Source organism: Erpetoichthys calabaricus, chromosome 5 (genome assembly GCF_900747795.2).
Source record: "Erpetoichthys calabaricus chromosome 5, fErpCal1.3, whole genome shotgun sequence".
Lineage (NCBI taxonomy): Eukaryota > Metazoa > Chordata > Cladistia > Polypteriformes > Polypteridae > Erpetoichthys > Erpetoichthys calabaricus.
In genome coordinates, this window is record NC_041398.2 from 99,048,174 (window position 1) to 99,060,957 (window position 12,784).

A 12,784-nucleotide genomic window follows, 5' to 3' on the forward strand; every position below is an offset into this window, starting at 1 on the left:
CTTTACTGACTGTGATATTTTTCATACACATTTTAATTAATTAATTAATTAATTCATTCATTCATTCATTTTTTAAACCCACATATTCCAGATATGGACTAGAGACTTTCCTAGCAATGTAGGACATAAGGCAGAAACCAGCCTTTAAACAAGGCAACCAGACCTTTACAAGTCCTTCTCAAGACTAGAGCCAACCCTGAATAGGGTACCAGTCCAGACCTACTTTACTGAGTCACACTTCTAACCAGACCAGTTCAAAATCACCATTCAGCTTAATCTGCACATCTTTTAAACTGAGTGTAGGACTGGATTATCTAATAAAAATCCAGGCAAACACAGAGAGAACATGCACACTCACACAGCCACTGCCCATTCTGATCTTTGAATCCAGAACTTTAGAGCTGAGAGACATCAGACATGTCATTGTGCTGCCACTTTTCTCTTGTAAACATGTATGTCAAAACTAGAACTATTATGATGCATGCCACCACTTCAGTATGTTTGTGATCACATTTACTGGCTTTTACTACAGATACTCCTTGACCTTGACATTTAATGGAAAAAATAATTTGAATTCAGGTCAGATTTCTTCAGTATCACATCATATATTCTGTCACCCTCTTGAGAGATTCCTTCAGACCTACATAGAGCCATTAAATTTGCAGTTGAATTTCCTTTATGATTAATAAAAACACAACAAAGATCAGTCATAACATAAAAAGATAGGTAAATAAATTTATGAAATGTGTTTGTTCCTATAATTTAAAATTATTTGGCTTGCACAGTAGTATAGAGAAGTCTTTAAAGTAAATGAGATAAAGTAAATTTCCAGTAGGTAAAATAATGTTCATTTTCATAAAAAAATGTTTCAGATCCTTCTGTAGCCACTCAGTTCTAAACATACAAGTTAGTGTAAAGCAATTTGGTAATGCTGTACAAAGATTTGATTTGCTGCCCATTAACACTAATAAATGGTCGATAAGTTTACAGCTACAAAGCAAATTTGAAGTATGAGTTGTTTGTATTATATTGTTTAGGGAGAGTTTAAATGGATTTTAGATTTGTTGGAATATCACAATCAAGGGATTATTTGCTTTTAATTTGCACTTGCAAGAAAGAGGGGTTGGATTCAAATTAGTTTAAATGATTCTCTTTCACCTTTCAAGTTTTAACAAATGAAAATGTAAAAAAAAAGAGTTACTTCATTGAAATGGGAATAATTCAAAATTAGATAAACAAGCAAACAAGCAAGAAAACACAACCAGGGGAAAAAGCTCACTGGAGAAACAAAAAAAAAAGTAACTAAATTTAACCTCAATGTCAAAGACTGAAAGACTAACGAAAACTGAAAATCCGGTTTTGAGTTTTCTGTTCTTAGTACGGTGTCTTTTGTGGAGTTTGCATTTCCTCGTTTGACTCTATTTTTCTTCCACTAACAAGCAAGTAAGTGGATTAACAATTCTCAAATGACCTAATGCAAGTGTGTTCATTTCAGGTTAGCTTCTGCCTCATCAGCCTATACTGATGAAAACAGATGTAGGATACATTAAATCACTTCATTTTAGTACAGAAGAAATACAGTGCATCCGGAAAGTATTCACAGTGCATCACTTTTTCCACATTTTGTTATATTACAGCCTTATTCCAAAATGGATTAAATTCATTTTTTTCCTCAGAATTCTACACACAACACCCCATAATGACAACGTGAAAAAAGTTTACTTGAGATTTTTGCAAATTTATTAAAAATAAAAAAATTGAGAAAGCACATGTACATACTGTAAGTATTCACAGTCTTTGCCATGAACCTCGAAATTGAGTTCAGGTGCATCCTGTTTCCCCTGATCATCCTTGAGATGTTTCTTCAGCTTAATTGGAGTCCACCTGTGGTAAATTCAGTTGATTGGACATCATTTGGAAAGGCAAACACCTGTCTACAGTATATAAGGTCCCACAGTTGACAGTTCATGTCAGAGCACAAACCAAGCATGAAGTCAAAGGAATTGTCTGAAGACCTCCGAGACAGGATTGTCTCGAGGCACAAATCTGGGGAAGGTTACAGAAAAATTTCTGCTGCTTTGAAGGTCCCAGTGAGTACAGTGGCCTCCATCATCCGTAAGTGGAAGAAGTTCGAAACCACCAGGATTCTTCCTAGAGCTGCCCGGCAATCTAAACTGAGCGATCGGGGGAGAAGGGCCTTAGTCAGGGAGGTGACCAAGAACCCGATGGTCACTCTGTCAGAGCTCCAGAGGTCCTCTGTGGAGGGAGGAGAACCTTCCAGAAGGACAACCGTCTCCGCAGCAATCCACCAATCAGTCCTGTATGGTAGAGTGGCCAGACGGAAGCCACTCCTTAGTAAAAGGCACATGGCAGCCCGCCTGTAGTTTGCCAAAAGGTACTTGAGGGACTCTCAGACCATGAGAAAGAAAATTCTCTGGTCTGATGAGACAAAGATTGAACTCTTTGGTGTGAATGCCAGGCGTCACGTTTGGAGGAAACCTGGCACCATTCCTACAGTGAAGCATGGTAGTGGCAGCATCATGCTGTGGGGATATTTTTCAGCGGCAGGAACTGGGAGACTAGTCAGGATAAAGGGAAAGATGACTGCAGCAATGTACAGAGACATCCTGGATGAAAACCTGCTCCAGAGCGCTCTTGACCTCAGACTGGGGCGACAGTTCATCTTTCAGCAGGACAACGACCCTAAGCACACAGCCAAGATATCAAAGAAGTGGCTTCAGGACAACTCTGTGAATGTCCTTGAGTGGCCCAGCCAGAGCCTAGACTTGAATCCGATTGAACATCTCTGGAGAGATCTTAAAATGGCTGTGCACCGATGCTTCCCATCCAACCTAATGGAGCTTGAGAGGTGCTGCAAAGAGGAATGGGAGAAACTGGCCAAGGATAGGTGTGCCAAGCTTGTGGCATCATATTCAAAAAGACTTGAGGCTGTAATTGCTGCCAAAGGTGCATCGACAAAGTATTGAGCAAAGGCTATGAATACTTATGTACATGTGATTTCTCAGTTTTTTTATTTTTAATAAATTTGCAAAAACCTCAAGTAAACTTTTTTCACGTTGTCATTATGGGGTGTTGTGTGTAGAATTCTGAGGAAAAAATGAATTAATCCATTTTGGAATAAGGCTGTAACATAACAAAATGTGGAAAAAGTGATGCGCTGTGAATACTTTCCGGATGCACTGTACATAAAATCTCACATCCATTTCCAAACCTGGAAATAGCCCTGGGTAGAACAACAGTCAGATGCAATATGGGGCCAATTTAGAGCCAGGATTTAACATAAAATACATATCCTTGGGATGTGAAAGGAAAACTGGAGCACCTGGAGAAAAATGTTTACACATAGGAAGAATGTGCAAAATCCAAACAGTCGGCTTATAGGTTTGGATTTAAGTTGTAAAGAGACAGGGAGGCCTAAAGGAAAATTTTTATTATGGAAATAAGAGTCTTAGAAACAACATAAGCCACTTGTATAAATAAACAGAACTTTACAGGTAGTGTCATTGTGTGTTCATTGTTGTTTTACATATTAAAGTTGGTTATATCCCTTTTCTTTTTCTCTTAATGTGTGCCCTTATAAAATACTCCAGACAAAATAATATGATGTATAATTCTCTTTTAAGTCTGAGAGAATAGGTTTATTATTCAAAGGTGAGGTAAATTAATCTGCATTAAAATTCTTTATTTATGTGTAGACTGAAACCATTCTTTCCTTTGACTGACACAGTATTTTTATAAATTATACAATACAATTCCATTTTGAAAATGTATTTGACAAGGTTTGATTTATTTTATTTATGCATGTAACATCTCATAATGTATGTATTGTCCTTCATTGAACCTAGCTGATCCTTAAAGTTTTATATCAAAATCTTACAAAACTGATATTTCACTGTGGTTGCTCAAACATTTCTTTGCTGACAAGAAACTCCTCCATGACATACATTAACAGCATGACAATCAAAAATTAACACAACTGTTTTGTCAAAATTACTGATTATTTTACAGTAAGCATGTTTAAACCATAATATACTGTATATTGTATTTCCTGCATTGTTCTCCATTGCACTATAAGTGTGAAATAGTATAATCTAACAAAACAGTCTCAGAAAAACTTAATCAAGTTCAGTATTGTGACAGGCAGGACACTATTCTGGGAGGCATTAGGTGCAATTGAGGAATCAACCTTAGACAAGACACCAGTTCTTTGTCAGGTTTACACACATACACACTGAAAAAGTAGCATTGGCAGTTAACCTGATATCCACATCTTTGCAATATAAGACAAAAAACGGAGTATATGAACTTAAATATGTAATGGTAATTTCTTTCACTTACTACATAATTCACACAAATTTTAATATGCACAGCAGACTTAATATTATAAATAATTTGTCATTTTATGTTCAATCTAATTGAGTGGAATTGATAATAGCAAAATTGCATTGTTTAAGCGAACTGGTTAAATAAAATACGTCAGTAAAATATTGACTACACACTCAAATCAAGATGAAGCATATCTTGGGGAAAGCAAAACTCTTGAAAAATTGATGAAATTATTGAAATGTGCCATGTATGTACTGTATATAATCTCTCATTAAAACAAAGGACAGATTATTATAATAGAAATAGATTTATTGTGTAATGAATTAAATGCAGAATTCATATTTATAAGAGGCAATACAAAAGAGGAGTGCATATAGAAGGTTTTGCTCAACAAAATTAGATTTTTTTTTCCTTAAAGGAGGCTGTTTTCTTCAATATGTGTTTATATTTGTAATTTCTGTTAACAGACAACAATGGTAATTTTATTTCAATTAAAAAACAAAGAAATCTTACTTTTATTTTACAGTAAAACAAATAAGACATATTGATTTGGCAAGCTGTATGGTTTTATCTGTGATTTTGTTCATTCTATTTCTTCAACTGCTATTTTTTAATCCAAAATATATCTGCTGTTTAATAATTCTGTTTTTCTTGTCATGCTTTAAGCATGTCTCTTTAAAATGTAACTTTTTGTTACAACACTTACAGCATATGTTTGTTTGCATTAGTTTGCTTTTGCAATATACTTTTAAAAATTGCCAGAATGTCTGCTATATAATGCAAGATGATACATATATATGTTTTTACTTATTTTTAATATTTAACATGAATGTTTATGACTTGGAAGATTTCTTTACTTTGATTTGTGTAACTGAGATATATCTACTTTATATTTTAGATATGGTTTTATACAAACAGCATTTTTAAAGAAGCCGGAATGAATGAAAGTCAAATCCCTTATGTTACACTGATCACGGGTGCCACTGAGATTCTAGCAGCAATTTTTTCAGTAAGTGTTACTAGACTTATTTCAATTTGTGATTTAGACTACGCTTTTAAGGAAATGTAAAAAACATGATTGCAGCCTAAATGAGACAATATTTTATGTGTCACTAAAGCAAGCAATTACTTTCCACATCCCGAAAAGAGTCCAAGATTTGAAAGTATGTGTACATTGGGAATCAGTGATTCCATAAGTAGAAGTCCAGTTGAGATTCCTAGCTATGTGTTTGTTATAATGCAGTATATGATGACTTGTTTACATTACCTTATTGAGTGTATATTTTTTAGTAATACACCTGCTTCGCATTTTTCTGTATTACCATTTACATCCACATTTATTTGCTTGGCAGACTCTTTTATCTAAAGCAACTTACTAAAGAGGTAAACATAATCTAGTAACATTGGGCCTGTTTGTTCAGCAAGTGGAGTAGGATAGGTAACAAAAGTTGATTGCCCCAAGTGAAAAAGATGTAATAACTAATAAATAAATAAATAATAAAGAAAGATCACAGGGCAAAGTTGTTTTTTTTTTCAATTAATTAGACAGATATTCACAGAACAGATGAGTTTTCAATTTCTTCTTAAATACATCAAGGGAGTAAGCGTTTTGGGTTTAGCGTTTACAGGAAAAGAGCCTGTAGACTTGATACCATGCAGAGGTGGCATCACCAGACACTGTTTCCTGGCAGACCTGAGTGGGTGAGAAGGAACATAGCACCTCAACAATGTGTCCATATACACAGGTGCTGACCCATTGACTGCTCTGTAGGCAACCATCACCTGGTTAAATACAAGAAGGGATGCTGCATTCTGGACCATCTGTAGCAGCTTGATAGCACATTCAGGTACCCCTGCCAAAAGTGAGTTGCAGCAGTCCAGACGTGACAAGACCAAAGCCTGGACCGGAAGTTGAGCTGCATATTCCATAAGATAAGGTCTGATCTTGTGGATGTTGTACAGCGTGCACCTGCATGAACAAAAAACACCAGAAGCCACTCCAAAGCTGCATACTGACTTGGCAGGTGTTAGTGACAGTGAGCCAAGCTGTACAGAGATGGGGAGTTCCGGCCAGGATCACAAGAAGCTCATTACTGAGCTTGTAAATCATACAAAAGCACAGTTCAATAAGAAACCCAACCAATATTACATTGCTGACATTTATGTTTAAAATGAAATTAACCCACTTTAGAAAACTGTGTGAACAAAATGATGAATGTGAGGTAGTTCTTCATTTATTGAGACAGAAAAGTATTTAAGCAGAGGCCTAGCATGTTTATTTTTCTGTTTCTAGTTTTAGATAATTTAAAACATCACTTTTGTATTCAGTTATGGAAAATGTGTTGGGAATCTAAGTAAGAAAAGTTAACACATAAGCAACGTAGTGTAGGAACTCGCAATTGATTTTTGCTTGAAGTTGGTGTTACTCCAAATAATACTGTTAATTTTTTATTTATTTTTTTTTGTTCTTTATTTCGTCTTATACGATTTCTCGTATTAGAAATTTGTTAGTTTTCGCATACCCCTTGGGGTTAGAGCGCAGGGTCAGCCATTGTACAGCGCCCCTGGAGCAATTACAGGTTAAGGGTCTTGCTGAAGGGCCCAGCAGAGTAGGATCTCTTTTGGCAGTGACGGAGATTCGAACCGGCAACCTTCAGGATACCAGCGCAGATCCTTAGCCTCAGAGCCACCACTCCACCCTAATTGTGTTAATTGTGTTGTAATTCCTACATTATCTACTGTGTACATATAAAAAGTAGCATATTGCTGGAAAATTATATTTGAAGTGTAGTTATTCAAAGCATATATACACATTATGTATGTAGTGGTCTATAAAGGTCCAGATTCCTAGTGACTTCTAAGAATGAAATAATGTTTAGGTTAAAGAAGATGGAAACATATAATCATTGTGCCCAGATACAGATGAAAATAGCATCTTGGCTTTAAAATATTCTCCACATGGGTGCCATATTTTGAGGAAATGATGTGCCACTAGATTGTTAGTAAACTGGCAAAAGTTTTTAGTGACTGGATTGATGAGCAAAGTTGAATAAGATTTCCTTTCAATGGCTAATTAATTAGGTGCAGTTTCAACACTGCACCTAAAGGCCTTTTCACATTCCAAATGAACTAATCTTTTTTTAAGATTTGTACACATAATATAAGTGCGTATAAGGGTATTCTGAAAAAATGTAAGATTTTCGGAAGGATATTCATTTCAAATGTGTTATCTCTCCAAATTAAAGTAAGATGAAGATGTATGTATCCATCTATTAACATTTTGTTTGAATCTTTCCATCATATCACAGAAATTAAATTTAAATAGATATTTAAGTTTTCTTGTAATCTAGTTTAATCTAGTCAATTCACCAGGAAAAACAAGCTCTTTGTTAAATTAATTTTTAATCCACAGATTCCAATGTAGATTTAATTCAAGTGGAAATGATAAATATGGATATGTAATATATAGAATGTCATCAGAACACAGAGCTTTTAGAACTCCTGTTAAGTTAAATAGAGCACCATTTTCTTACCACCCATCTCTGTCAGCATAAATGAAACATTTAGGTATCACCTGGGGCCATCTCATAAATTCCTCTTATCCTAGAATTAGCAGATACAGAGATAGTCACAAAGTAACACTTTTGCAACGTCTGGGCACATCTTTGGCCAACAGCTTGTAGAGGTGCCACATCAACTCTCTTGAACCACATGTAATCAATGACACTTGTTTTATTGATATTTAATCTTAAATTCTTAGCATTTCAAAGTTTTATTAATTATAGGCATAGTAAATAAGAGATTCAGAGGAATAAAAAATAAGGAAGTACTAAGGTCCTGCCATGGCATATGTACAAGAGATACCTTGAGCTGTTCAGGTAAGAAGCCTTTTGCATCTAGTCTGAGGTCTTTTTAAGTTGAATAGAAGTGCATTCCATGCTGGCGAAGCTGGATCACGAAGCTGAAATTAAAGTGTTTTTTTTTAATGTTATACCTCAGCTTACTTAGCTGGGGATCTCAGAGAACCAACCCTGATTTTTGACAAAAATGTCTGAAGAATTCACTGTACTGTGAGAAACTGCAAAAGATAATATCAACATATTCTGGTACTGGTTTGTGTATTTCTCCTGCTTGAGCAAATAGATAAAGCTGATGCTTAAAAACAAATCCTCCTCTAAACTCCCGCTTTTTTTTATTTGCCAAACAGTCAATTGTTTCTATCACTATATACTCACTTTGCTTGAGAACACATAAGCTGTAAGAAAAGAAAGCACTGGGACGTGGAATGATCAGCAGCATTTTACTACTTCTGCTTGGACTGAATGAAGATTTAAAACATCCAGGCTGTATGATTCTGTGTATCTACATATATCTGCGGCTAATGGTTTTAATACAGATAAATGTAATTGTTAAGTAAAAGCCTAAAAGTCAGTGCCTTTACCATATTATTGCTAGTGAGTCAAGAAGCTAGATTGTCCATTCCTTGTCCATCTCTGGTCCCTTAGAAACATTTGAGAATGCTTGGGTAAAACTCTCTGTTGGTCGTAAAACTGGGTTAAAGTAAACACATGGAAATTAAAAGGTAGCTCCTATCAGCAAACAGCCTGCCGTTAGAGATCCCTAGGGTTAAATATGTAGGCTATAATATGGACAGTGAGACATGTAAGAAGTTACAGGTAAAAGAAGTGTAACTGGTTTTGACATTTCTTCCTATCCCCCATTAAGAAAGAACATAAGAGGTGTAAATACAAGAAACAAAGACAAAAAAGGTTTGGGGATCCACCCCGTATATTGTAGTCAGAAGCAGTAGTCACAAAAGACTGTGTCCAAAATGGGACTGAGAAAAAAAGGGTAAGAGGTTGGGTTTTTATAGGCGGTGGGAAGGAAGAAACGAGTCCATGAAGGAAGCGGCGGAAGTGAGGTCAGTAGAAGAGCGTGGTCTGTAGAGGAATGAGGAAGCTGGTTAGGTTTTAGCTCATCTTGCCTTCTGGTGATCTACAGAGGAAGGAGAGAAGGCATTAATGCACAGTGTCAACCTCTGACTCATTTTACGACCCATTTAAGCCCATTGACTGCCTCCCATATGCACACGTGTGACAGAGATTAGTTGGTACCTTTCATGTCAGGTGATCTAATAACACAATAAAACAGCATTACAAACACCAACCCAGCACAGGTATTTAAAATGCATCTTGCTGGGCACCCCTTCCAAACTCCTCCTCAAAACAGTCCCAGGAATATCATAGTCATAGGCATAGTAAATAAGAGATTCAGCAAACAACAACAAACAACAAACTCCTGCATGGGTAAAAAATGACTATATAAACGAAACAGAACAACGTCCATTTGAACAGCACATAGGTATGGAGACTACCCAATGATGTCCAATTTTATACGTTCCTTTCAGAACCGTTTGAAATATTTTTTTAGGAAGGGAAAATTTTGTTTCTCCACTATTTAATAGTATGCTGTAGAACTAATGTGGTGAAACAAGAATTTCAAATATAACTTTCCTTTTGGTAAAGGATTCTTTTAATTTCTATCTCAATTTCAAAATTATTAGCACTGTATCATTAGTTAACACTGTGAGCATCTGATATTTATTTATTTAAGAAAATAATGCAATAAAACATAACAGAAGTATTTATGCTTATCACTTGTCTCATGACTTTGCATCTTGATATTCTGTCAGTGTGCTATTTTTGTTATTATGAATATGACCTTTGCTAGTCTGCAGCTACATGCAGATAAAGTGTCAACTTTGACAAGATAGCATACTTGTAAGCTTTTGAAAAATATCCAAATTGTATGTACTGCATTTGCTTTTGTTGTTTCACTAACCATTTTTTATGCATTTTTAAAAAATGTGAGCCTTTAGTATATTGCAAAAAAAAACATAAAATGTATAGTAATTTATTTAGGCAACTGCAGTTTCAATATGTGAAATGTGTAAATGTTATAAATCAGCTGAATGGTTTAAGACATTATTGCACATAAATATGTAGCTCACTGTGATAAATGTAATTTGTCTTCATGATATAGTGAATGTGCTGTAAATACAATACATTTTAATACTGAATTTATTTGGGATCACTCACATAATACTGTTTCTTTATACACAGTGATTGCATTCATTTAGACGCATTACCTGTGGCAAATTATTTTTTAGACTAAATGAATACATTTACAGTGATAAGAATGTAAACAAAAATCTTTGATGGTATTCTAATGTTACCCAATTACTGTATATATATATATATATTGCATATCTTCTGGCAGCACTTCCTATATATATATATATATATATATATATATATATATATATATATATATATATACAGTATATATACATATATATATATTATGGCAGACGGCTGGGGACCATGACGGAAGGTCCACGAGAGGGACAATACCTCCCCTGGGCCACGACTGGGCAGCTGTCCTGGTCTGCATGGGGGCCACGGGAACAGAGTTGGGAAGCTCATCCCTGTTGGGGCCCGTGGCCACCACCAGGGGGCATCCGGACGATTGTGGAACTCTGGATGGCAGCACTTCCGCCACACTTGGAGGTGCTGCCGGAAGGAATTCCAGGGACACCCGGAGTGCTTCTGGGTGCTCATACGGCGCTTCCGCCACACCAGGAAGTGCTGCCAGAAGATTGTCACAGAGCACCTGGAGCACATCCGGGTACTGCATAAAAGGGGCCGCCTCACTCCAGTAGACGAGCTGGAGTCGGGAGGAGGAAGACGGAGACGGAGCTTGTGGGGAGAGGAGTAGAGGCGACAGAAGGAATCAAGGAGAAAGAAAGGAAGAAGGGACTGAGTTGGCTGATTAAGGCATTGTGGTGTTATTATTGATAATGTGTTTTGGACAAATGGTGTCTGTCTATGTCCGGGGGCTGTCCTTCCACAGTATAGTGTGTATATATATATATATATGTATATATATATATATATATATATATATGTGATTTTATATATATATATATGCAATATACAGCAAATGTGGGTTAGGTGGGTGTGGGGTGGATTAGTAAAGTGGAGTTCAGTTGGTGTTGTTCTTAATGTCTTTTTTATTATTTGAATGCTTGTCTTTTTAAGCCTGCATATGCTTGGTTCATGTCCAAGTGTCTGTTAATGGTGTTTTCATTTGATAGAAGCATTATTAAAAAATCCATCCATCCATCCATTTTCCAACCTGCTGAATCTGAACACAGGGGTCTGCTGGAGCCAATCCCAGCCAGCACAGGGCACAAGGCAGGGAATCAATCCTGGGCAGGGTGCCAACCCACCGCAGGACACACACAAACACACCCACACACCAAGCACACACTAGAATTTAGAATTTAGAATCGCCAATCCACCTAACCTGCATGTCTTTGGACTGTGGGAGGAAAACGGAGCGCCCGGAGGAAACCCACGCAGACACGGGGAGAACATGCAAACTCCACGCAGGGAGGACCCGGGAAGCAAACCCAGGTCCCCAGATCTCCCAACTGCGAGGCAGCAGCGCTACCCACTGCGCCACCATGCCGCCATTATTAAAAAATCATTTATATAAATTAAACAAGAAGTATAGTAATGATTAAAACTGGTTATTACTTTAAAGATTATTTTTATTGAGTACCTACAGACAAGGCAGTGTGACAGTGCATGTCGGCTCCTTGCTCCTTCTTCTATAATGGGGAGCCTCTTGAACCCAACACCATCGATAACATAACCAGATGAGCTGAGCTGATGAAGACAAAACACACAGCAAGGGTATGGTGTAAAGTGCAAGGGCTTTTATTTAAAAAACAAACAAACAAAAACAAGTGTTAAAAAGTGCAATGCTCATAAAATGCAGTAGTTAATTAATAAATAATCCATAAATACATCATGCTGATTTAGTGGAGGTTAAAATCTAAATAAATAAGTAATCAGTTAAAATAAGGTTAAAATTCAGGCAAGAGTCTAAAATTCTCATTCCCAGCGCTTCCTTTTTAAATCCGACACCTCCCCGGCTTACCCTGCTCAGACCTTGCAGCACGGAGAGATGTCCACAAACAGGCTCAGACGTCCTTCAAAACTGGCCCGTGTCCCCAAATGCCCAATCCACAGCATCCCACGGGGAGCCACTGGACCCTGCTCCTGCACCCACCCACCCACTGCCAATCCAGGCTCCACCCGGTGAAAGCATGCTTGGAATTATTTATTAAAATGACAAACAGCTGCAGACCTCACTTTACCATAGCCAGGACAAAGTTTGTATATACCTGCATTAAAGCATCCATAATTAAACCCGCTTAGGCCAACTTTGAGCTTGTAATAGTCAGCTTTGGTGTTCAGAAAGTATCAACTTTGAGTAGGATACCAAGTAATCAAAGGTCATACTCATATTCTCTCCCATATTCACTTACAAACAGCCATTTTTCAGTTGACAATTAATGCATAATGTA

General features: G+C 36.8%; 1 protein-coding gene across 4 annotated transcripts in view; it reads left to right on the forward strand.

Annotated features, from left to right (window-relative positions):
- slc2a9l2 (solute carrier family 2 member 9, like 2) overlaps nucleotides 1-12,784 on the forward strand; it is a 197,728-nt gene that overhangs the window by 141,964 nt on the left and 42,980 nt on the right. For all 4 annotated transcript variants that reach the window (XM_028801819.2, XM_028801820.2, XM_051928220.1 and 1 more), the window contains one exon: nucleotides 5,246-5,356. In XM_028801819.2, the coding sequence (XP_028657652.1) occupies nucleotides 5,246-5,356 (111 nt within the window). The remainder of the gene's footprint in view (nucleotides 1-5,245; nucleotides 5,357-12,784) is intronic.